The sequence below is a fragment of the Gossypium arboreum genome, chromosome 6 (assembly GCF_025698485.1).
Source record: "Gossypium arboreum isolate Shixiya-1 chromosome 6, ASM2569848v2, whole genome shotgun sequence".
NCBI lineage: Eukaryota > Viridiplantae > Streptophyta > Magnoliopsida > Malvales > Malvaceae > Gossypium > Gossypium arboreum.
In genome coordinates this window covers 143,301,040-143,314,475 of record NC_069075.1, presented here as the reverse complement: position 1 = coordinate 143,314,475, position 13,436 = coordinate 143,301,040, and the positions used below count along the sequence as shown (strand labels likewise).

The 13,436-nt window shown below is 37.0% G+C and overlaps 3 protein-coding genes and 2 long non-coding RNA genes across 10 annotated transcripts; 3 read left to right on the top strand and 2 right to left on the bottom strand.

The window, feature by feature from the left end:
• The first annotated feature begins 937 nt into the window (after window positions 1-937).
• Window positions 938-1,693, top strand: LOC128294049 (NEP1-interacting protein-like 1). The gene is made up of 2 exons (XM_053029714.1): window positions 938-1,189; window positions 1,399-1,693. Exons 1-2 carry the CDS (start codon window positions 1,051-1,053, stop codon window positions 1,581-1,583), a joined length of 324 nt encoding a protein of 107 aa, XP_052885674.1. The 5' UTR covers window positions 938-1,050; the 3' UTR covers window positions 1,584-1,693.
• Window positions 1,694-2,772: 1,079 nt separating this feature from the next.
• On the top strand, window positions 2,773-4,615 carry LOC128294180 (uncharacterized). 2 transcript variants are annotated; one of them, XR_008284464.1, is made up of 3 exons: window positions 2,773-3,147; window positions 3,286-3,639; window positions 3,841-4,615. It is a non-coding gene; the product is annotated as an uncharacterized LOC128294180 (long non-coding RNA). The 2 variants fall into 2 exon arrangements; XR_008284465.1 differs by having other exon boundaries at window positions 3,831-4,615.
• Window positions 4,616-7,293: 2,678 nt separating this feature from the next.
• On the bottom strand, window positions 7,294-8,471 carry LOC108458447 (E3 ubiquitin-protein ligase ATL23-like). The gene has a single exon (XM_017757845.2). The coding sequence runs from the start codon at window positions 8,032-8,034 to the stop codon at window positions 7,540-7,542; it is 495 nt and encodes a 164-aa protein (XP_017613334.1). The 5' UTR covers window positions 8,035-8,471; the 3' UTR covers window positions 7,294-7,539.
• Window positions 8,472-8,621: 150 nt separating this feature from the next.
• LOC108457848 (pentatricopeptide repeat-containing protein At1g20230) lies at window positions 8,622-12,856 on the bottom strand. Of its 5 annotated transcripts, none has more exons than XR_008284262.1 (4): window positions 10,402-12,856; window positions 10,053-10,187; window positions 9,372-9,932; window positions 8,622-8,981 (listed from the first exon to the last, which is right to left on the bottom strand). XR_008284262.1 is itself a non-coding variant. In XM_053029767.1 (2 exons), the coding sequence occupies exon 1, from the start codon at window positions 12,702-12,704 to the stop codon at window positions 10,428-10,430; it is 2,277 nt and encodes a 758-aa protein (XP_052885727.1). In that variant the 5' UTR covers window positions 12,705-12,856; the 3' UTR covers window positions 8,622-10,187; window positions 10,402-10,427. The 5 variants fall into 5 exon arrangements, 1 of the variants encoding a protein (XP_052885727.1); XR_008284264.1 differs by having other exon boundaries at window positions 8,622-9,001; window positions 9,372-9,516; XR_008284263.1 differs by having other exon boundaries at window positions 9,372-9,516.
• LOC128294060 (uncharacterized) lies at window positions 10,166-11,186 on the top strand. Its single transcript, XR_008284265.1, has 2 exons — window positions 10,166-10,703; window positions 10,787-11,186. It is a non-coding gene; the product is annotated as an uncharacterized LOC128294060 (long non-coding RNA).
• Window positions 12,857-13,436: the final 580 nt, after the last annotated feature.

The window sequence follows — 13,436 nt, the reverse complement described above, 5'->3', positions numbered from 1 at the left end:
AGGGGGCAAAGGGAGGGATAAAGTATACATACCATGCTATTAGACAATTGATTACCGGCTAAATTCCGCTATTAGTCATTTTACTTTATGAAAGTTGTGAGTTTAGTTTTGTACCTTTTTAGTTATTATGCTTTTCAAAATTTAAAATTTCAATCATTCCCAATAATAACTATTAAATTCATTAAGTTATATTTTTCTAAAATCTGATTAGGCAAGCATATCATCATATGTTTAATGCGATGTTAGCTTTTTATTTCCACGTATTAGTCATTAAAAATTTAGTTAATGGTTTAATAATTGTCATTTGTGTTGAAATTGTAATTCAAAATTTGGAAAGTATAGGGACTTGGAATGATCCAATTGGAGAATATAGACTAAATCTACAACAATATGTATGGTACATGCCTAGTAATTGAATATAACCGAATGGGTTTACCTGCTATGATTCAAGTCAAGACTAAAACTTTAAAACTTAAAAAGTATGGGGACTAAATTTAATCAATTTGAAAACTACAGGGACTAAAAATGATCAAATTAAAATATAGGGACTAATACAGCTCTTTTATAAAGCACAGGGACTAATGGCAGAATTTAACCTTGATTATGCATTACTGTCCAAGCAGCCCAAAGAAAGACCATGTCCAATGCCAATGGTGGCTGACCCATCTTCCGAGATCCCGAACGCCAATTTTGGGTCCAGCACTAGTATGACTGCTTGCCAATCTCTTAAGATTATCCTAGGTTACTGTTGACTAACCTTCTGCCCAAAATGTGACTTGGTCTTGGTCTCAATATGGTTGTGGATGCAATAGGCATTTTTAATTAATCCAGTATGCTTAACACGTACGGGGGCGGCTTTCATATGGAAGAATTTGAAAATTAACTGTCTGAGCCTTTATAAAAGGGACTCTTGTTATTTATTTTATTTCCCAACACTAGCAATCCTTGGCCTGTGTTTTGTGATTCAGCCGCCACTTTCTCCCACAATTCCTTTTTAATTTCTTTAACTAACATTTAGAAGTTCCTGAATTTCTGAATATTCTTCTCCCAATGGAGCAACCAATCTGCCCTTGTCCTTTTATCATGCCATATTTTCCAGCTGAAGAGGCAAGGGAATTGTGTTGCTCAGCAGCTTCACTAGTCATTTCTAAATTGTTCCATGCTATCTTCATCTTTATATTTTCAGTGGGTTAGTTACTTACTTCCTTGATCCATTTGTTTTACAGTTCGAGGATTTTGCTCCTTTCCTTTTGAACACAAGAAAAAAATCAATTAAATAAAATCTTTTCACTTTGATCCTACAAAATATTGACAACAATTTATCATCTTTGCGAGAAAACCATGGTGTCAGTTTCAGTTGAATGCCAACACTAATCAGAATCTGGCATTTATCTGCAGTTGGAGCAACTTTAGGAGCCATGGTTGGAGCTTTTGTTGGGGCCAAAACCAAGATCGGTTGGCTTCATGGAGCGTCGGTTGGGGCCATAAGAGGCAGCTTTTTCTCCATCAAGTTGTTCGAATTTTCACTCATAGTTTGCAGCTCCGATGATATGGCAACCAGTTATTTCTTCCAACCGGTATGACATTATTGTCTTCTTCATCTATCTACAATGTGCCAATCACTTTAATCATTTTTTCTTTTTCCTCTTTGTTGCTCTGCCCATGCACTACACAATTGGTCCGCCCGAAACGCACCCACTTTCTGAAATTCTTCACACATAACTATTCCATACATATTGGTCCCCATGAACGAGTCGTGCAGTTTAAATCCGATAACATTGAATAGGCACAACAGACTCCGATGATATGACAATGGCAGCTTATTATATATATATATATATATATATATATGTATATATATAGATAAAAAGAGTAGTAGGGAAAACAGCAAAAAGGTTTTTATTTTAATTAATGCTTGAAATTGGGTTTGAATTTTGATTAGATAAACGCATTTGACTCTGCATTCAACGGAGTTCCCAGGAGTGGAGCGGTGTCAAAGGAGTCAATAGGAAACATTCCAACCATCATAATCACAGAAGAAAACGTATGGGATTCATCCAGGAACCCAATTTCTTGTTCCATATGCCTTCAGGTTTATCAATTTTTTACGTTTCTACTCTCTCCTTCATTTCTATATACTCCAAATAGCTTCCTTTGATCATGCTTTCTTATTTCTTGTTTATGGTTTCAAATTTCCAGGACTTCAAGCATGGGGAAATAGTTCATAGCTTGCCACACTGTCACCATATGTTTCATATGTCGTGCATTGAAAAGTGGCTAGTTGGGCATAAATCTTGCCCTCTGTGCAGGAGTAATGTTTGACGGACAATTAAATTCTGCCTTTGTAGAAGGTCTGGACGCATTTTTCTCGTCAACAACGTATGTATTCACGTAGTACAAGCTCGACTAAACGAGATATAATATTAATACCAAACCTTGCGTACATAAACATTAACACTAGCTTCTAATTGAAATGTAATTTATTTATTTATTTTGTATGTACTAGGGAAATCCCTATTTTTTCCGGCTCGTGTCTTCCCTTTTTATATAGTTTACAAATAGAGGAAGCAGGCATGCATTATAAACTTCCAACCACTTGCTTGGTTTGGGTTCCCAATCTCATCAACCAAGTCATCCGTAACTAATTTCCACGTTAATAAGGGAGACTCTGTCAATGTTGATTCAAACGACACTGGAATGCGCTAACCAGCAGCCAGTGCAAACCCATGTGGAAAATTCCATGTAAAAGGAGCCTCCGCCACAAAGTTGACAAAAAAGAATATTTCAAACGACATTGGAAACTACCAACCAGCAGCCAGTGCCATGAGGAAAACATGGTGCTTACTAGACTTTAGACATTGTCATAGCCAAAGGATATAAATCCAAAACCTAGGAATATTGTCATAGACAGGCTTACACGAATGAAGCATGTGATTGAGGCTTACTACGTAGGTTTTTGTGTAAAAATTGTTGCGTACCTTTTGCCGTACGATAATGAGGTACAGTTGTAAAAAGATGATTGGGGCTTATTTCTTAAGGAAATGAACCGTTCTGGAAAAAATTTCTTCCTTAAATAACTTCTACTTAGCCTATCTTACACTTATCTTTCAAATGAGCAGCCAGCGAGAAGGAACTCGTTGTTTATAGGTAAAAGCCCTCGAATTTTCTACTGTTGTTTCGATTGTTTTAAGTGTGATTGTTTATCATGGTTAGAGTCAAAATAGGTTTGGGTGGAAGGGGCGGTGGCCATACTGGTCGTGGTAACCCGATTTTTCGATTGTCCAGGGCACAAGGAGATTGAGTGACACGGAGGGAGGTTTCCTCTTGCCCTTGCACGTATTGGAGGCAGAATTCCACCTTCCTCTTCACCTTTTCTTTTGTATTGTTCTTCAAGAGTATAGGATCACCCCGGGACAACTGGTTGGTTTCTCGTGGTTGATTCTGGTTGCCTACTTTGTTGATTGCTGCCTTCGGGGTGAACCTTTGTTGTTATCCATCTTTCAGCATATTTACCAGTTAAAAGCTTTTACGCGAGGGAGCTCCCTAGGGTTGGTCTATTTCACCCATTGAGAAGGGTGTGAATCCATCATTTGCAATTGGTCGTCGAATCTTTGTCTCAACCATTATAAATACATACGGGTAAGGAAGAGGTTCGAGAATGACTACCACGAATTACACTATTATTTATATCACTTTTTACACATAACTTTAGCTTGTTTAATAGTTAAATCAAATCATCTTAGTACATATTTATGTTTTCTTGCTTGAATTAATGATTTATGTTTTTTAGTAATTTTTATTACATATTAGATATCTAAATAAGGTGATAGGGTTATGTAGGTCAAATTGGGAGCTAAAGAGGCACATGCTGGCCGAAACTGATGCCCAGGTCACTACACCAAGACACCAATGTCGCAACACCAAAGAAAGAAGCAAAAAGAAGTATTGGAACAAAATTGCCTATTGTGTCGCGACTCCGACCTATGTTGCAACATGTGAGGTGGATGTTGCAACAAGGCTTCTGTGCGTTGAAATAGTAGATCTAAAGAAGAACTAGAGCGAAGCATTATCGAGCTACCAAGCAGAGATGATAAAGAATCTTCAAGATTATTTACCGAAGTTGAAATTAAACATCTTGTTGCATGCCCAGGTTATTGTCGGGCCCTCCGATGTTCAATGCGTAGACTTCGATGCTCCAAGTCACCTTACTGATGCCAAGTTAGGTTTCAACATTTTTTCCCCTTTTGGAGCGGAATGAAAGGAGTTTGCAGAATATTGGAAAAAGTCAAGAGAGACTTTTCCTATCTGATGAACTTGCTGAGGCATGCATTGTTCGCACTTATAAGGCAGTTGAGGGTGGGGACAACGAAGAAGACGACATTGATGCTGACATGGATGGTGCAGACCAAAACAACTAGCTTTATATATGTTGACTTGTATTTGATGTGTTTTGGTTTGTAATTTGAACTGAATTTTGTTAGATTGATAGAGCTCTAATTTTGAATCACTCATTGTGGGTTTATTTTATTTTCTGTCAATCTATTATTTGCATAACGTTGAACTATTGTGATTGAATTTAATTTGACAAAGATACACCTATAATAGGAATTTTGAAGAATTCAGATATGTTAACTAATCGAACATTATCAAGAGTTGAGTGCTTGTGCTTAACAGCGTCAAGATCTATATAATTATGCGAGCTATATTGTCACGACTATGCTTGTTTGTCGATCTGCACAGCGAAAATGTGCGAGCAATATTGGTTGTTACATTTGAAGGTTGCGATCTGTGCAACGAAAATGTATGTGCAGATTGTGGTACGAGAATAGCGGAGAATATCTTTGGTTGAAAGTCGAGAATGACAAGGATTCGTCTATCCGAAACACATGTATGATGGTCTAGAGTTAATTGCTATAAATATCACAAACTGAGTCGATTTTCAAAATTTTTATTTTTCGCTATGCAAGAAAATCGTTTTCAAATCGGATTTTTTTCCAACAGAAGATGATGATCGTTTGGAGCCCAGTTCCCTTGTGACAAGCGGAGAGCTAGAAGAAGGGAGTAAAAAGGACGAAAGAGAGGTAGGAGAACTTAGGAATATGTGAAGGAGGAGGTCGTGAGAGTTTAGGTATCGAGTAGAATATTTAAGGAGGAAAAATATCATTTGCTCTTCGTGTGCTAAGGTATATATAAGGGGAGGTCCTCTTGTCAGATTTTGTCATGTCTGTTATATGTCAATTATCATCGAGTATAGTATTGCATTGAGATTTCCTTTGTTGAGGCAGTACGAATAGTTCTCATGGACAACCTTAGCCAGTGGCCAAAAATGGGTAATGTGAGGAATATAGGTGATCACTACCCATGATACTAGACGGTTGGCCGTCCAAGGGTGTCTTTTAGGTTGCTTTTTGTACTGTCATATGTCTAAACAATGGTAGGGGTATAACAACTTTGATATTCACCAAGCTGCCTAGGCTAAAATAGTTTGACCGTAAAAAGAGCATAATGCATATAATTCATCAATTTAGCTCGAACATTATACGTTCGCAAGAAGCCCATGGCGGGACACCCCTGGCTACAATGTTCATTTCCATAAATGAGAGGCTAAGTTTTGAAAAGAGATTGGGCTATGAGTGTGGCCTTTAACATCATATGCCCAATATAAGCATGTTTTCATTCTAAGCCACGTTAAGCATGAAAGTTTATACGTTATTTTGTACAAAAAGTATGTGAAAGCATCCGGTCCATAAATAATGTTGAAATCAATCATTCATTTCAAGTTCATACAATGACAAAAGTTTATGTAAAAAAATTGACAAGTAAACTAAACATGTCAATGTATTTGTATGCCTCTCTACTCATTCTAAATCATCCTACAAGTCTCATGAAATATGATATGAACCCTTCTTTCTATTCTACCATATCAAACAAAATGCACACGAGTATTGGAATTTTTATTTCCAAATCTCACCTAATAACATGATATATATCCAACAAGCTTTATTAGGAAACTCGTACTTTTTAATTAATTGATTGATGCTAGCACCTTCTTATTTAACTTTCAGGGCAAAACAATCCATGACTTAATAACTACTTTTGGTTTAATAATATTAAATATGTACCACAAAAATGTAAACTACTACAATCTTACCAAATTTACTGCTGAAACCGTGGGATGTTGCCAAATTATATGATTTAGATTTTATATTGGTATCTGTTAACTACGAGTAAAACAACGAAGTACTGAAGACTAAAATTACTTGGGGTCTTTCATTATTGAGAAATTTTCGTAAAAATCATTTCGTAATTGGCTAAATTATTAATCATGAGTCACCGATTAATTGAATTTTTTCAATTCGGTCCGAAACTTTAATTTTAACTAAAGTCGTTCTAAATTTCAAAGCCTGTCGTTTTAATTATTAGCAAGTAAACTTAAAAAATGTAAATTAAATTATAAACAATATATAATCTTAAATTTCATTTTACTTTTTAATCAATGACTTAATAACTGCTTTAATTTAATAACAATATTTTATAAGTTCCAAAAATGCAAACTACTACAATCTTACAAAACTTACTGCTGGAATGCTGGCCAAGATAATACCATACAAGTAAAGGCAGAGTCGTGGCAGTCGGGTCAAGTGGCAATTAAATTTGCCTAATTAATTCAGATAATTTATTCAAGTAATCAAGTTGAGTTGCTGCATTTGTTCATTTAATTAGAAAAAAGAAGAAAAAGAAAAGAAACACAAAACCCAAAAACTGTGGGCTTAAATGGGGTATCTAAAAAGAGACAGTAAGAAAAGTGCTAGTATTTAGCAGTCGGCGAGCTGCCCTGGCCCTGCCATTGCAATACTCGATGTATCACCAACCTGCCACCACTCATTCTTCATGCACAATACACTGGGGGGTTGGGACCCATTTGGAATTTAATATATATTCCATATGACAATTCTGAATCAGTAAAAGCGATTTGTTCCCTTGTGTGGCATAGCCACTGCCCTGTATAGTGCTAAATGCTTCCCTTGGCTTGCAAGTTTTAGAATGAGTGATTGAACCAACTTAGAACTTGACAAAGAATTATAACAAAAAGGTATCTAAATCAAATGGTTCCTTTAGCTATAGTTTTTGACGCAAATGGTAGGAGTAGTTGCTGCTGATAAGGCACCAACGCCAGTTCATGTGTCTACTTTTTTTATTATTCTGTCAAAAGTTTCTTGCTTTTCCCTTGAATCATCTCACCTTCTTTTCAACTTTTCCATAAAAAAACAGACCCCAAATATGAAAAGCAAGTTCTTCATCAAGTACGGACGATTCTGTCTACATTAATATCAATCTGAATTAATTTAACTAACAAAATATGAATAAAGAGAGAAAAGAAAATCCATACATACATGAAACTGAAATTTAACTTGATCAACATTTTTCGTCAACTTTTCCTAGGAAAACTTCATTTCATACAAACACCAACAACACTGAATTTTATACTCCTAAAAACTAGACCCTTTTTTCTAATTTTTTAAAGGAAAATTCAAAGCTTTAGCAAGGGTTATCATCACCAGGTGGATCGAACAACTTAGGCTCAAGCTTGGCCCTACAAACAGGACAGACCGAGTTCTTTGAAAGCCAAGTATCAGCACATTGTAAATGAAAGCCGTGATTACAACCGGGAACCATTCTAGCCGATTGCTCTGCCTCTATCTCATCGAGACAAACCGCACACTCAGTCCCCAACACAAGATCCTTCCCGGTAACTTTGGGCAGCTTCTCAAGCTCCGAAACGGACAACCCTTTCTCACCAGCCTGCTTAACCGATAACGACCCTGAATTATCAGCCCGGTGATTCGTGGCGTACCATAAAAGACAGATATAAACAATGAAAACAGCACTCATGCCAGCGCATGGGAGAAAAAGGGCTAATAAAACAGAAACCAGCATTGGGTGCTGGTTGCCGCCGGTGGCCGTGGAGTTTATGGCGGGTGGTGGAGAAGGAGAGAGGAGAGGAGGAGGGGTATAGTGCGCGCCATGGCGCATAATAGTCAGCTGGTTTTGTGGGGGGAAGTGTTGAGTTTCCTAGCCAGGGAAGGCAAAGGGAAGGGGTTTGGAGTGAGAGATATAGAGGGTGGTAACGGCTATATTGGGAAGGGAAATAAATGGAATTTTTAGCGTTTTAGTTATAGAGAAGAGAGATGACGCGTATCGTGGCAGACAAGCAAGCAAAAGGCATCAAAACGGCACTGACGATTTTTCGGTTAATGCTTTTATTTGTAATTTTCCTTTGAGTTTTTTGTGCACGGTGAGGGGTGAGAAATGTGATCCTATACCATTATTAGTTAAAAGTTGAGCTAAGAAAAAAATTAAAGAGGAGTGGATAGTGGAGTATGGGCAGTTACTGAGAATTGTGTTAAAACGAAGAGAGAAAAATGATTGGTAGAGAGATTTGGTTTGGCCCATTAAACTCAATCATACACACATAAATATATAAATAATATTTGCTAGTGCTAATGTATAATGTTGCTTTAGATTTGTCGAGTGTGGGAGGGACCCTTCATTGAATTGGGGTCTCCTGCCACCTAACTTGGTTATTAAATTCAATTGGAAAGGATAAACTTGGGTACAACTTTCCAAACAAATCATTGCATCTATGAAAATAACACAACCAAAGAAATTGACTCTGATGTTTGTTTTCATAAATCATTTGGATCTAAACCCAATGATAAGAAGAAGGTTTTGGTTTTGGTTTCTGAGTTTGCTTACATTATTGTTAGAAGTCTCTCTTACGTGATGCAAAGGGTTTACAACAGCTACTGCTGATTTTTCATGTGAAATGAGTTTTGCTTTGCTTGAGCCGCCGTGGTACTTACAACTTGAACGTACGTGGAAAAACATAACAAATGTTAACTAATCATTGAGTTGTGGGCCCCATACTCCATACCCAACAGGTGGCTGGCTACCAGATTGAGATGAGAGAAAGGCTTCTCCTGAAACACATATTTCCAGTCTGATGAACATCAACATTTCAGACATACTGTTACAACTTCAAAACAAACAGGAGCATTTAAATATTGATCTTAAAATTATAAAGATGGATCCTGAAACAAGAGGTGTCCTAATCTTAACGAAGCTACGTGCGCAAAAGGATATAAACAGGTATAACTCGCTTTTTATTATTTGATTAGATCTGGTCCCATGCAAAGATAAGTTTAAACAACTACATTTTGAAATTTTATCAATATGGCATAGCACTTTTGTCACTTCAAACAAGTTCTGTTGTGAATATAAATGGTATATTTCAAGTATCAAAACAACAAAGCAACTGTATCCACTAGTAGGTACATAATAAAGGGGCTTTATCCGTTTTAAAGGATTACCTTTTGTAATGATTCCAGTTATCATAACAAATATGAACAAGTTAGAACCAATAAAGCATGCTTTAAGCTTTTCTCGATCACTATCCGGATTCAGCATTAACCAGAAATAGATCATTCTCTGATTTTAACCAAACAAATCCCAAACCTGCAAATTAGCGAGCATTCAAAAGATGGTAAGTAGTTGCAACTTAAGAAATGACAAATTTTCAAGGGAAGATATATCCGTGCAGCAGTAGCGAGAACCCCTCTATCAAGCTGTAACCACTTTATTTTTAGCACTTAAAAGTACTTGAGAGGCGACCATCCCTTCTTGGTTAATGGTCAAGAATCAAATTAAAATTAATAATTCAACATCAATTAAAGTATTTTGCTGCAATAACTTTTGAGTATAGAGCAAGCAAACATTCACATCAACGCTAGCTTATAATCAGATCCAATCTTCCGAAAATCACTTCTCAAAATTAATAAGGTCTGCGCTCATGGGAGGGCATTGAAGGGGCACTGAAGCTCCAAATATCTCTTTAGGTTTCAATGTGAAAGTTCCTTCCAGGCCTAACAGTGCTGCAGTACAAAGTATCAAAACCAGTACCAGGGAAGCTACAAGCTGCCTGATAAATGATAACTGAATTGAAGCTAGTCAAGGTGAAGCACGCTTCAACAAAAGCTCTGATGTTTTGATACCTTTTCTTTGAGCATCAGAGGAAGAGCACGGGAGACTGAGGTCTGCACAAATAAGGACAGGCTTATAGTAATCTGCTATGGATGACTAATACTTTTCTTTAAGCACCAACGAGAACTAAATGAATAACAAAGCACCTGCAAAGAGTACAAAAGAATCATCAACTTTTGAGTCAATCTATCCATCATGACATTTTTATATTTCAAAAGAAACTAAAATGAGACGCTCAATTGCTTATCTTCCTTTTTGAGGCAAAGTTCGGTTTAGTCAACTGGGTTTTTTGGCATATTTAATACATTTTGTAGGTAATTTGCTTCATTCTTTTCAAGAGTAAAGATGAAGATGACTTACATGCTAAATCTTAGTCATAAAATTGTTCACCAGAAATCCCCACAGGAACAAACTCCATCTTTAAAATGATGAAAGCGATTTGTGTCTCTGACATATATTTCTCTTCCTTCAAAGCCAGATATAAATTTTATAACGGCATGACAATCACCACAGATTCTGAGATTTTTTATTATCTGCAGTGGAGAGCCCGGAGGAGTATTCAGAAGCCCTAAGGCTACTGCCAACTTCTCACTATGTCCACATAAGATCTGCTCCTTGTCCTGCTCGTCCACATCTTGCAACACCAAGTTAGTATTTGGCAGGTAACCTGCTTTCTTCATCTCCAAGCTCAATTTATGTAACTTCTCAATGATCTCAGTCATTTGTGGATTTGATTTATCTCCAGCAAGAAGCATGTGCACTTGGTTCTTGATCTCAATCCAACTGCAACCGGGGTTCTTCTTCATGCCCCTACTCCTCATGACATCTCTCACGGCATCTACTTCGTCCCACATTGCCTTGGACGCATATATATTGGAAAGAAGGATGTAATTTCCAGGATTATTTGGTTCTAATTCAAAGAGATTCCTTGCAGCAATCTTGCCTAAACGAATGTTATTGTGAAGCCTACAAGAACTAAGCAAAGCTCCCCAAACACAGGCATGTGGTTCAAATGGCATTTGCTTGATCATGGTATATGCTTCTTCTAGCTTTCCAGAACGACCTAGAAGGTTTACCATGCAGGAATAGTGCTCCATTTTTGCTTCAATTCCATAGTCTTCATACATGCTATTAAAAAATCGCCAACCTTGTTCTGTTAGGCCACCCTGACTGCAAGCAGATAATACACAACTAAAGCTGATAAAATCAGGCTTGTGCCCTTTCTGTTGCATCAAATGAAAAATATCAATAGCTTCATTAGCCTTACCATGCATTGCATAACCACCCATAATCGCATTCCAACAGACTGAGTTTTTGTTTGGTATCCTATCAAAACAAAGTCGAGACAAATGGATTCTTCCACACTTAGCGTACATATCAACTAATGCACTACCAACATGAACATCAGCAATGATTCCTGTTCTAAGGGCAAAACCATGAGCTGCTTTTCCATGTACCAATGCTGCAATATTTCCACAAGCTGGTAGCAAGCAAGGTATTGTTACAGAGTTTGGCTTCACCCCTGCACTCTGCATCTCTCTGAAAAGCTCCAATGCCTCAATATCCTTCCCATTTTGTGAGCATCCAGCAATCATTGATGTCCAGGATACAACATTCAGTTCCCTCCCACGCACTCTAAATCGCTCAAATACCTCCATAGCTCCATCAAGAAGACCATTTCGAGACAGTGCAGTTAATAAAGCATTGCGAGCACCTACATCCATAAGCTCCTCATTCGTCTCTTCAAATGCTTTCATCAAATCTCCTGCACAAGCACATTTTCCGAACATATCTATAAGTGCGCTAATAACAAACTTGCAATGCAAAAGACCTAGTTTGATCACATAACAGAGAACCTGAATCCCTACATTAAACCTCTCTATATCACCCACAGCAGAAAGAACGCTTGATATTGTAATATGATCAGGCTGAAACCCTTTCGAATGCATTTCCTGAAACATGACAACAGCTTCAACATAGTTCCCGCTCTGGTTGAATCCTGTAATCATACCATTCCATGAAACTACATTGGGCTCCAAACCATAATTTTGCATCCCAGAAAAGATTTCCTTTACCTCGTTAACGCAACCCTTGCGAGCGTAAGCTGAAAGCAAAGCACCATAAGTAACCACATCTCCTTCAGGTAATCTCTCGAACACATTCCGAGCATCCCGGAGTCGATCACTTTTTAAATACAAGTGCACCAAAGAAGCTTGAACAACGGAATCTGAATCAAACCCATATTTACAAACGATGCAATGAATTTCTCTTCCGAACTTCAAGGCCGATAATTTGCCGCAAGCCTTGACAACATTTGGAAGCACGTGAGTATCCAGCAAAACACCATGAGAGAGCATTCGGGAGAAAACGTTGAGCGATTGGGTGAAAAGATTGGACTTGTTGAGAGCATAAATGAGAGTAGAAAAGGAAGAGATAGATGGGTCAGATATGGAGCGAAGGACGAGATCTGCTTCGACAAAGGAATGGTGATTAGCATATCGTGAGATGAGTCTTGTAGAAAGATGGGTATCAGCAAGAAGTCCAGTTTTCATTATATAAGCGTGAGCTTGACGAGTTTGTGACAGAGATGCTACGGCTGAGTACAGGCAATGAACGATTGGAGTGTTCAGATTTTCCAAAAATGGCAGAGCTTGCCTTGTCATAGTGTCTTGACTCGTTACCACCCAAAATTTGAACCATAAGCTCTTGTCGGAGTCACGCAACCTTCCGTGTCAGTGGCAGTTGATTTGCTATGTCATGTTGACGTGGGAACAAGTGGCAGCTTAACGCTAAAGGCTAAAGCTTCATTACGTTGATACTGAAGTAAAGCCCATTTTAAGTCATTATATATATAGATTTAGATTAATTTATTTTTACATTGCATAAAAGTAATTAAAACAAAAGAAGAATTAACAAATTTTAAATTAATTTTTCAATTAAGCTAACTTTTAAGCATATATAACCTTCAAAACAATGACTGATAGTCTAATAGTATTCTCATTATCTATAATTACTCTGTTGAAAGTATAAAAATGTTAAAATCAATTAAGTTTTAATTTTATTGATATCACTTCCATTATCAATATAGAAATAAATGAATTCGAGCATGATGAAGCTTTCTATTTAAGAGTTGAGATTAGCCGATTGAGCATTAATTCGATTAGTATTGACATTATTATTAATATAAGAGAACATAAGTTTAAGTACATTTAAGTGTATTATCCTCATATTAAAAAATATATATATGATAAAAACTCAATCCCAAATTCAAAAAAGAGTTGAGATTGAATTATGAATATTTTTATCTATTATATAAAAATGTCAATTTAAATGATATAAGAGGAGAGATGATTAGGTCTATTTATAGATTTAAAAATCTTATTCAAATTAAAACC